Genomic DNA, 12,122 nt, shown 5'->3' on the forward strand with positions numbered 1-12,122 from the left:
TCTTGATGGGCTCAGTGCCACAGTCTCTGCTCTGGTCTTTAGTTCCCAGTGTTTTATTTGCTTTGCTAGCCATTTCCAGTAACCAAGCAGGGCAGGTCAATTACTCCTCGCAGATCCTTTCTGTAATCTCTCCTTGGCAGTCGTGTGGGATCACTGTGACATTTCCTGCAGCCCGTACAAATTTTTAATGTTTTTCTGCATTTAGTTCCAAACCCACTATAAGCCTCTGCCTGATCTCTTCCTCCTCCACCAGTTTTTCTGCCTTTTTGGGTAGAGTGTTGCTTCCCTCATGATAGTGGTCCATAGGTCTCTGTGAAAATATTCCTAGTGTTAGGTCTCTTTCAGATCACAAGTGACCACTTTTAAATTTCATCACTGACAACCAATAAGGTTTCTTCCCTGAAGTTCAGGAGCAATAGATTTTACTGTTAATTATTACTAAGCAAGATTCAGAAATTCCTAAGAAGGATTCTTTGGCCTATGTTGTGCTGAAGTATGTGAGCATGAGTGATCTCTTTTGGGCCATTCATCCTTGTAGTGGTTTGCCACTCTTTCTTATCACTTGGTTTATAATTATTTGCTGCCTCTATCTCTCTTCTTTCATCCCACCTGAACATATTATCATATATACACAATACTCTTGCATTATTCTTTTGTGTGGAACTTTACCAAATATTTTTCGAAGCTTTATATGTCCTTCACCTGAGTGTCATCTACAGTATTTAATCTATTTGATAACTACAGAAAAATGGAATAAAAGATAAGCAAGAAAATCACTGTAGAAGTGAGAGCTGTTATGCTATTCTGTTGAGGTTTATTTTATTTAAAAAAAAAAAAAAAAGCATTTGAAGTTTGACATTTTTAACCTTTGAGCCTTTTCAATGTACATACTTAATTGTGGCACCAAAAGCTGTTTACATGCATTATGAAAAATGATACATCCAGCTGAAAAAAAAAAAGTAATCCCCTATTTTCTTGTCTGTTATGTGTGTATGTAAAGTATTCTTGCCCAAGAGTGCCTTTGTTGTGCTTCGTGTTGTCCAGTCATTTTTCAATGCAGACATCATCAGACCTTTCTGAGAAGGATTCAAGGAACATCAGGTCCCTGGGAAGGTCTCATCCTCATGATCTGAGTTTAATTTTAATCTTGAACCATGAAATTTGGGATTGTTGCTGGTGGGTTCATTTCCAGCATTAACTGTTACAGTTTTGGAGACAGCACCCTCCTTCTTAGAGACTTGTTGTGACCCCAGGTTCAGCCTTGCATGGTAGTAAGTTCTGTACAGTCTTGACTTCATCAATTGTCAGCATTATTCTGCATTCCCCTTTGTGGTGAAGAAAGCTGAATGGTTACTCCTTACAACTTCTTGTGGATTGTGGTGCATACAAAGCCTAAATAAAACATATTTTGATAATTGATATGGTGTCCCTTCTTCCCCCTTGAAATTCTCTTGGGCACCACTTCCTGAATACATTCCAACCTTGAAGTTGCACCTTCTCCTTCTGAGCTGTGGGAATAGCTGCAGTAGTTCATCAGTTCCCTCATTTTTGTTTCCATTTGGTGTTTCCTTTAAAAGATGTTTGTAGGATATGCGGCTTTTCCCCCACCCCTGTATAGTGCTCTTGTTATATAGGTCGGTTATCATTAATTTCCAAGAGGAGAACATGGAGGAAGATTTGTTAGTGATGTTCCTCTTTGTTCCAGGTAAGGAAGGTCCCTCTTTCCTTCTAACTCAATTGTATTAGATGTAATCACTTTGGGGGGGTGGGGGGGTGGAGGGAATAAACACAAAATCTCAAAGTTTACATCTGTCTCCTCACCTATTCCTAACATTGTTGGAAGGTAATGTAGGACCTTGTGACATTAAGCTCATAAGACATAACTGTTACCCATTATTTTAAAAATGCAAAACCCCCAAGTAGCCCATGCAGGGGAAACTCTAATTTTCTATGTTCAAGCAACTGTTCATATGAATCTCTATAGCTTTCAAGAATATATTTTTGCTTCACAGAACACTACAACACTGGAAGATGAATTCCTAAGGAAAGCATTCCTACTCTGCAAGTTAGATTTACTGAATATAAAATAATAACTCTCAAAATAGATTTAAAGCCTGTACTGTAGCTGCATGATTTGTTTACTGTGCTCATTTATTCCATTCCTTAGGTTTGAAGACGGCACAGTCTCTTTTCTTGATATCATTGCTCTGAAACATGGATTTGATGTTCTGGAAAAACTCACAGGTCAGTTAACATAACTCTAATACTGAAGAGTGAAGTTTCAGATTTATACTCAGGGCACATCTGATCCCATTTCCTATGGTTGTAGCTTAATTTTCCTTTCTAGATTTACTATCCGTGTTCATCGGTGTGAAGATCAGACTTCAGTGTAACTGGTTTATTCAGGTTTTATGTATTGGATTATTCCAGTCTGGTTTGGAAAAGAAAAAATGTATTCAGACTCTTCTCCATGGATACACACCCAAGACTTGAGTACATCAAGCACATGTAGTCTGCTTCACGCTCACAAAGATTCAACAGGAAAATAACAGTAGAAAGTAGTCAAGTGGCTTCCACTGTTTGAGTACCTTTGAAGCCCTTAACAGAGTTAATGCTAAAGATCCAAATAAAACTTTGAGCTGATCTTCAAGCCAGAAGCTCGATGTGAAGGGTGACACTCGTGTGCCTTGTTGACTCTAGGATAACCTGCTGCTTTTCTAGCTTAGCATCCCAAATGCACAAGCTCTCTGGGATTGCTGCTGTGGGTCAGTAATTCTCCTGAAAGGTGCTGGAGATGACACCTGGCCAGGGAAGCTTGCACCACTGGCTGCGCAGGAGACTTGTGCCATGGCATGCTTCCACATGTGGAGTGTGCCAGATTCACAAAATATGTTCCTGAAATGTGTTTCATACCCAGGCATGTGCACAGTTAACGTGTAATACCTGAACCTCCCTTCTCCAGTGCACTCATTGATTTCCTATATAAAGGCATAAAATTTCATCATGGTGTAAAAGAGGCTGGAGTCCAGAGAGACATTGACTATGTATTTTTCAGGCTGGTATAATTTCAGCCACTCTGTGTGGAGGTTTATTGAAGGGTTTATCTGAAGGGTTCTAGTTTCTTCTTCCTCACAGAACAAGACTTTCATGAGGAGTATTCTGTTAGATGCTTAAGGTCTTGCTCATGTGGAAATCGATAGCAGAGTTTTCACCCACTTCAACAGGAGTCTCACTGAGCCCCAACAAGTAAGGGTGTTTTGCTTTGTGATGCTCTGCATGGAGACCAGAGATCAGAAAACAGCCTTTAGTATTCGTTCTTGTAGTATAAAATGCTTCTGAAAAATGTGCATTCTTAAACAAACACTTTCACTTGTAAAGAGGGCTAACTACTTTAATGGGTAGGAGCATTGCTTGCTGTAACGGGAGAGCTGGTAGCATCTCCTCCATTGCATTTCTCATTCATCTAAAACTTTTATTGGTACCTATTTCAGCTAAACAATTGAAAAATCTCTTAATACTGAGGGGAATACTTAGCCCCAAACCTGAATAAAGTGGATATCAGTGGATAAGAGGGTGGAATAGAAGCATGATAAATACTATTAAATACCTTTCAGGTGCCAAAAATGTGAATGTGACTTCAAATTTTCATACTTATAATCCTTTCATAAAAAATGAAAAAAAATCTAGGAATATTCCTATTTTTCAATTTTAAGATTTTTTTTTTTCACAGTGCTAAAATGTAGAAAAATAGATTGTAAAAATATAGGCTGAAAGAGTAAACAAGAAGAAACCTATGCTAAGGAAAGTTTGAAAAATTAAATAAAAAATGGTTTTGACAAATACTTGTATTTTAAAACTTCTGCATTGCTGGTGTAGCCTAGGTACTTTGGTGGTCTCTAGTCAAATTCTGGAGTGCCACACTGAAAAGCAGAAATGCCAGCACTGCCGCCTTGTATCTACAAGAGACCAGAGTAACTTACAGGATCCATAGTGGACGAAGAAATTGAATTCTATAAAGGGTTTTAATCACAAATGATCCAAGACTTTTCTGCCAAGTCAGGCTAGGTACTATACCATTATCCATGACCCAAGATGAATTAAGCTTGTGTTCCAGATAAGTATAAACTTTCAACATCTTCCTTCATGCTAAAACTCATGTGATTATGCTTAGGTGTATATGCATGTAAGTACAAAAATTTCCATATACTGTAGTTTTTTAGTTAAATTTAATCATACAGAAATCAAACAAGCACAGGCAAGTGTGATAGTAGAATATGGTACAACTAGGGTCATGCCTGGGTTTTTCCATCATAAAATGCATTTGGTGTGCCCACTTTCTGAAGTTTATGTGAAAGGTAACTGCAGCTTCCTCTGTGAAACTAAGTGAAACTAAGCCCTGTCATAGTGAATAATTAGAACCTCTACAGAGTAATTACCTTCAGTTGATCGCTTTGAGGTTTGCAACAAGAGATTTCATTTCACTGTGAGGACCTCAGCTGTGTGGACACTCTTAGGAAGTCTTTCATTGAAGTCACTGGGGCCATGAAAAGAAGGCTAATGTAATGCCAGGGAGCTAGATGAGGACTTAGGAGACATGAGTTCCTTTCCTTGGCCATGAAATTTACTTGACTTTTGTTAAGTCACGTAGATACTAATCTTCAGGGGAGCAGGGAGTTAGGTAATTAAACGTGTTTCCAGATCTGCATTTAATCTCTGGGCGGGATTTATCTTCTGTTACTGTCAGCACCTACGTCTGAGGTGACCATTTAGATTCCCATTGCAGTCAGTGGAACAGACAGTACTTCACCAGCTTGATCCCTCTGACCTTTTTTGGAAATTTAGAACAAGAGGAGTTACATCCAGTAATACCAGTTCTTCCCATCGTCTGTTAAGGGAGCTTAGGCGATTAGCTTATTGTGGTGTAAGACATTTCTTTATTTTTACATAACTTTCCTCTTAATGATCCCTTTGGGACCAGAAACCTGAACTGTCAGATTAGTTGAGGTGGAAGTAGTGGTTTGGGATTTTTACCTTCCCTTAGATCTGTGGCTTGTATTGTGCAGGGCAGGTTCTACATTTCTCGTGGATGAAAGAAACCAGTAAAGCAGAACAAGGAATATGCTAGAAGAGCCCCAAGGAATGTGAAGGATCAGCATGAAGTTTTCTATTTGTGAAACTCTCATCTGTCTATTATTTTATGAGTGATTTCTGATTTGCAACATATATTTCATGCTTCAAATCCAAGTTTATTCAGGTAGATGTTGCTTTCTCTGAGAGGGAAAGGCTCACAGTCTGATAGCAGACAAACTATCTTGCAAAGGCAAAAAAGTTTTCTGTCTTCAGGATGATAATGCCCCTGTTATGGTAAAATGACAAAAAGATGTCTTGTGTATATGTATAGCTGACTTCAGAAGTGTGTGATCGTTTTCATTTCAAATGACTGGTTAAAGCTGATTAGGAAGAAAGAAAGTTCAGTTGGTTCTTTTGCATCAGAAGAAGCCAGTGTTGGGACTGTGATTAATTTATTAGGAAAGACATGCTCAACTGAGCACACATTTGCTAATGACTGTAGATGAAATTAAAACAATTAAAGAATCAGTATTACAAAATGAGCAAGTAGGTGAGGCAGTCTTGTGCAACTGTCTGGAAGTACAGCCGAGCACATACAATGTATTTGGGAGGCAAGTTTGAATTAATGGATGTGGCCTACCTTTTTTGCTTTAGATACAGAATCTGTTCCCAGTTCTGCCTAAGGTAGCGTTGTGAAATCTGTCATTTTCAATAAATAAAGTGGGAGAAACTGTTGTAGCCTACATCAAGAGAGAATGTAAGACCCAAGCCTTCAATAAAGGCCATAGGAATATTAACAGAAGTCAAGAGTAATGAAACTCTGATCCTCTGGTTCCTACAGTGATCCAGCATTGCCTACACAAGGCCAAAAGATATTATAGAGAAGTGTATCTCTCTGTAATACCTTTCTCTCTGGATCATTTTTTATGTCAGTTATAGTTAGGATCTGAAGGAATTGTCATTTTTACTATAAAGTTACCATTACCATTGTTAAGAGATAAAGTCCTGTGGGATTGTATTTTTCGAAGGAGAACTGAATTGAGGGCTTTTAGACTTGGATACAGATTTTCCAAAGACACTTTGATACCTATGTTGATTGACTAGCTTAGGGTCCTTCTTATTCTTGGAATACCCTTTTAAATTGAGAAAAGGTAAAAATCTTTTTCAGTTGTATTCTTAAAACCTGTATATGAAATACTCAAGAATTGTCTCTGTATAGTTCCAGCTAAAAATCAGAACTGAAAAGAAAATGGAAAATAAAGTATCACATAAATTAATTACATTTTAAACAATATATTATATTGCTAATTAATTTTTGCCACATCTTGATACACTGACAAGGAAATAAAATGTTACCTTGTGGAAACTAATTTCCTTGACTGATATGTTTAGCAGTTTTCTTACCAACATTCACCTGGAAAATAAACCTTGACAGGGTGGTGAAATAAGTCTAGTTATATGAAAGGCTAGAGCACACTGTGATTAAAGAAAGGCTCGGTGTTTTGGCATTTGCAGAAGGTCTGGCTGGCATTAGGAGTGTGTGCTTCAGCCATCCCTCAGCAGATCTCATGGTCCCCTTATAGTGTATGATGGCTACCATGGAAAGGATTACCTTTTTTCATTTATTACATTTTTAATTTCCTAGCTAACTGGATCCAGCTGTTTCAGCCCTTCATGCAACATGGAGATTTTATGCTAAATCCAAAGGGGCTAAATTAAAGCAAAAGGAAATTTGCATATTGTATAAAACTCTACTTGTTCAGCAGATCCAGATTATATGGTGCTAATCACAAACACTAGATAGAGTAAATCCTCTTGAAGTCACCCTGGGGTTAAGTCAAATGCTTTACACTCTTTGACACATACCCATGAAATATGTAATCAAGTCTGTTTGACGTCCTCTCCTAATTACGTGTGTGTATTTTAAGCAGATGCTTTTCCAGCTGATCTGCTCCTTTTGAGATCTTTTTTTTTTCATTATTAATCAGAAAATCATGCTGTATGTTAACGGCAAGTGCCAATTATGAGAAACTAATATTAGTTCCTCTGCTTAGAAGCTATGCTTTTGCAAATAAGAGCATTGCCAAATAACATATAGATGTAAAGAAAATGTAAGAATTTATCTGTCAGGGGCATAATTATTCTACCATGTACTGCGCTAATTCAACCTAAAACTAAAATTTATTCTTCTAGATACTGATTTTTTTAGTTTGCGGATAAATATTAAGAAAGTTCTCTTTTGGACGTAGGAATTGACTTGTTTCCACTAAAGATAGAATATAAATGATAAAAAATATTTTCATCCCCAAGATTCTACATTCATTACTTCTGTCAAGAATATTAACACATAAGCTTAGCCTTCTGTGAATTCCTCTTACTTAGTGAAATAGTATCAGGAGACAAAATTAATATTTAATTAACTCGAGAGTCACTGAGTTTTAGGTAAACCCTTGTTTTATTGTGACTATGTAAGAATAGTCTCCAGAAATTGCTAGTGACCTAGCTGGTTTTACCCCTACTCTTCAGCTGAAGGATGCAAACTGCCACATGCATTTTGCCAAAGTTTCAAACTGAGTGTATTCCCTTCGATGTGTTTAGCAGAGACATCTACTGGCAAAATGTTAACTAGCATGCTCTTCCTCAGGTCCTACAACGTCATTTCTTACACTTCTGAAGGGTGTGTAGAAATGAGTACTTTTAGATGTACTGGAACATTAAATTTATTGGTTTGGAAGAAGAATTAAGTAGTATATCAACAGATACAAAATGAATAAAGGGAAAATAAAATTTTCCTGTTGTCTCACTAAGGTTACTTCCTGTTGAGCTACTACACTACTTCTAGTGGAGATGTGCATATCAGAGAAGAAGAGAATAAAGGAGTTTATGATCCGTTGTAGATGAACAGGACTAATTGAAAATCACATAATAATCATAGTTAGTCTCCACTTATTTTGATATAGTCATTATAAAATGGAAAGAAATAAATTACAGGATATAATCAGATGAACTATTCCACCTACAGTGACTGGTTTCGTGTCTAATGCTTGCTCCACACTCGAAGTTTATTTTTTTGATAAACATCTGCCTCAGCTGTCAAATTTGCTGAGTTTTTAATGGCTCTCAATAGAGCCATTCTAGATATGGTTTCAATACTTGTGTGCTAGCTGCTCTAGTTACATTTTAAATACTTAGAGGTGGTCAGTGGTGGAATGAGCAAATGCCTGGTGCTTGCACAGATGGAGATAGCAGCAAGTCCCCTGTGGTCTCAGGCCCTAGAGGAGCCCCTGAGAGTCCACTTGGCAGCCCTACTTCTTCTTCTCCGGTCCAGCCTCACTCCCCTTCCTGGAGACACCCATGTACCTTGGTGTGGGTGTAGCCTTGCACAGGTGGAAAAAGCAGAACTAAAAGAAACAGATAATTACATCCCTCCAACAAAAGATCATTTGCATTTTCAGGTAACCTGTGGATTCAAGACACTAAGAAGCACCCTATCTACCTAGTTGGAGTGGGGATATTTTCTCACAATTTTTACTGGTAAAATATATTTTTAAAAACACCTGTCTGCCCTTCTAATGTCTGTTTCTCAGAGGACAGTTGAATCATTTTAAGAGAGATGAGTCCCTCTTACGAGACTTATTATAGCAGTGAAATTTTTCAGATCAGCTTTATTCAAGTAAAATGACACTATTCTCTGAAGTAAATATTCACTAAACCTATTTTGATCAGTTTGTGTGCTACATTCCTAAAAGTATTCATTTTGTTTTACCTTAGGTTTATATGCATTTATAATGGCCATTTTAGGTCTGCTATGCTTTCAGGTCTATGTGTGCACCTCAGCCAAACTCTAGATATAAGATCCAGACATCTGCTCACCCATATCACATCCTCTGTTCACCTATTTTCATCCACATCCTAATTTCCATGAAAAGAAGACTTCACTGAGCAAAGGATCTCGAATTGTGAACCTCTTTAATTGCAAATGTTGCAGTTCTATGATAGCTGAAAAAATATCTTTTGTATTTTTTTCCTCTGCTCATCCTTTCTTCTCCCCTTCTTTCTCATTTTTTTTTCCATCTTTTTACTTTAAAGAACTTACAAGTATTTTGAAAATGGTTGGTTTAACCTGTCTGTTGCTTATGGTGTTTTACTATCAGTGTATTGTCTCAAGCTGATGCTAAAATTTCCATTTTATTATTGTTTTGACCAAGAATTGCTACTTTTGGTATTTTATTCACATTATTAATTGAAATCCCAGGACTCTAAAATTTCTGCCTAGTTTCTCCTTTAAAGTAGAAACTTGCAAATCAGCTTCAACTTCAGCTATCTTCCTACTGAATGCTCCATAAGATTTTAAGGCAGTCATAAAAATCAATTTATTTCTTAAGTATTAGGTTAATGTCAATGATACTGTCACAAGTATCAACAAAAAATGGTGCTGAGCAGGACAAATTCTGTCAGAAGATCATATTTGAATAAAAGTTACATTTAGCTTTATAAATTGAGTGTGCAGAGATGTAATGAAAACTTCCTGGGTTATCCAGTTCATGAAAAAAATTTTATACTCTCTTAAAAAATAAGGACAGAATGAGGAGATTTCTAATTTCAATTAATTTTATCATTAATAGTACAAATCACAGGGAATTTGGGAGATTGCCAACACATATTTTCTCAGCTTAACTACAACAGTCAGAGGGCTTTCATTTTTTACAGTAGAGCAATGTTGGCAGGTCTGCTCAGTTGTATGTAATAATTTCACTAAACAAACTAGGTTGAGCTGTCATCACAAGAGCTGGTGTAAACCCTCTTTATGTTAGAAGGATTTTGATACCATAACCACACCAGCAAAACCTTTAAGGAATGAAAAGCTATTTGTTCCTGAGTGTCTAGCAACACAATTCCATGTTTCAGGCATGATGTTCCAAGTTAGTGTAAAATAAAGTGAAAATGCTACACTTCTGACATGATAGCATACTATACCCCTTTTCTAAATGACTTAAAAATTACAGCACTGTGCAAGGCAACCAATATTCATGATCCTGTGGGGAGTCCTCACCCAGTATAAACTGTCATAGTTTATCGATGTTAGTGGAATTATGATCATTGACATTACCTGCCCCTAAATCTTTGTCCGAGATCATAGAGATGCTGTTTGAAATGCTTCCATTTATAGGTGGGGTTAAGTACTGACCCCTAACAATTGAGCTAGTTTCACTCCTTGGACATGGCTACGAGTTCACACTCTAAAAGAACTTCATTCCAGAAGCTAAAGAGCAAGGCTAGGGATCAGAATTATTGAGCTGGTTTTGTTTGTATAAATAAATTTTGATAACTCTTTAGAGTGATATGATTTTTTTTCCAGACTGTATAAGGAAAAATTGGGTCAAATTCATTCTAGATGAGTGTGCAGATGACAGGGTATGCTGGATGCTCACAGTTAGATGTTGTGTTTGAGTCTGTTTTGTGACAGACGAGGATGTCTGTTCTGAAAAGTTTCTTTTCCAATATAGATCCTATAATCAAAACAAAAGTTTATTTTCCCATTTTTCATCCTGAGTGAAACTCAGCTTCTAACTAGTAGAGAGCCTGAGCCCAAGTGTGAGTAAGTTACTTTCTTAAAATATAGCAGAAAAGATGTTACATGGGTAACTGGCCAGTGCCTTTTCAGAGTGTTTCCAGGCACCTGTTTTTTTCTTATATTTATTTTTCCTTTTTTCCTTTTTACATTAGTGGCAGTTTTTTGTTGTTTTCTGGAAACTGGGATCATCTCTGTTCAAGGACATACTTTCAACTATTTTTTCAATATGATTTCATTTAGAACAACTATAATTAGATTTTTTGTTGTGATTTTTTCTTCTCCACTTTATTGATTTAGTATGAGAATATCTACTTTTTATTTTTATTTTGAGATAAGTCAGATGATCTTCTCGAGGGACATGAAACTCACTTAGATTTCACTTAAGCTCTACGTCACAAGATCTGCTAATACACCATCCTCACTGCTGATTAAGTGATTAAGACATTTCTTTTTCCAGATATCCTCCCCAAATCTTGGCCAGAACTGATGCCTAGAGGCTGAGTAGTTGGTGTACCTACTTCAGAGCTCTGGCAGTTAGCAGCCCAACCAAGTAACCTAAGTTTCATCTGCCTCCATAAATAGAAATTATTAAGTGCTGTGGCTGAATACTTGAATTCACAATCCTTGTTAGGGCTATGGGTGACAATAACAGAGTTTGCCACTTGTGGCTTATAGCCTCTTCTATAGCCAGTGTGTTGTGTAGTCTGACGGAAGCTGCTAAGCAGAGGCTTGAATTTTATGTCAATGTAATCTAAAAACCATGAGTGAGGTCCAAAGGTATCTGAGGTGTAAAGTCTTCCATGTTATATTAAGGTGAGATGGGTGAAGAATAGAAGCTGCATGAACTGTCTTGAAGAATAATATGGAAAATACTCAAATGCCACCCTATAAATCAGTTGTTTCTTATAATCCAAAATATGTGATGCAGTCCTGATTACCTCATCACACAAGTACATCCACAGAAATGGAGGGTGCTTAGTGATGAGCAGCAGCACAAAAGTGCTCACGTGAACATAGACTAAAATAATCCTTTAGGGATGTGTCTCTGCTTATCAAAAAAAAAAAAAATGCTTGCGTGGATTTAAAACGCTGCTTAGCAGAACACAGAATCTGTGTTTTACCACATATATATTTGGTTTTGTAGTGTTTGCCCTGTTTAAAGCATTCCCATTGTGCCTCCTGTTCTTGCTATTCCACAGGGCCTTTGCTATTCTTAGTAGCAAGTCACCAGGGGAATTAAATCACTGTTCAAGAAATGGGTGAAAGATAGGAAGAGAAACTGTGAGGACAATCCAATTGTTCTTATGCCACTTGATTCAATAAGAACAAAAGCATTAAAAGGATTTGGGGGCTGCAAGCTGCTGTTGTACTGACTGATTTACCATGCGTAGAAAAGATCAATGAGGTGGCCTTGAGCTACCCAACATGCACTGTTGATCTGGGCAGTCGAACTGCTGGGTACATCCAATTATTAAGG

At 37.2% G+C, this 12,122-nt stretch overlaps 1 protein-coding gene across 1 annotated transcript in view; it reads left to right on the forward strand.

The window, feature by feature from the left end:
* Nucleotides 1-12,122, forward strand: part of MOCOS (molybdenum cofactor sulfurase) — a 228,423-nt gene that overhangs the window by 127,219 nt on the left and 89,082 nt on the right. Inside the window, exon 5 of the mRNA XM_074899417.1 lies at nt 2,168-2,244. Coding sequence (XP_074755518.1) covers nt 2,168-2,244 — 77 coding nt within the window. The remainder of the gene's footprint in view (nt 1-2,167; nt 2,245-12,122) is intronic.

The sequence above is a fragment of the Athene noctua genome, chromosome 2, assembly GCF_965140245.1.
Source record: "Athene noctua chromosome 2, bAthNoc1.hap1.1, whole genome shotgun sequence".
NCBI lineage: Eukaryota > Metazoa > Chordata > Aves > Strigiformes > Strigidae > Athene > Athene noctua.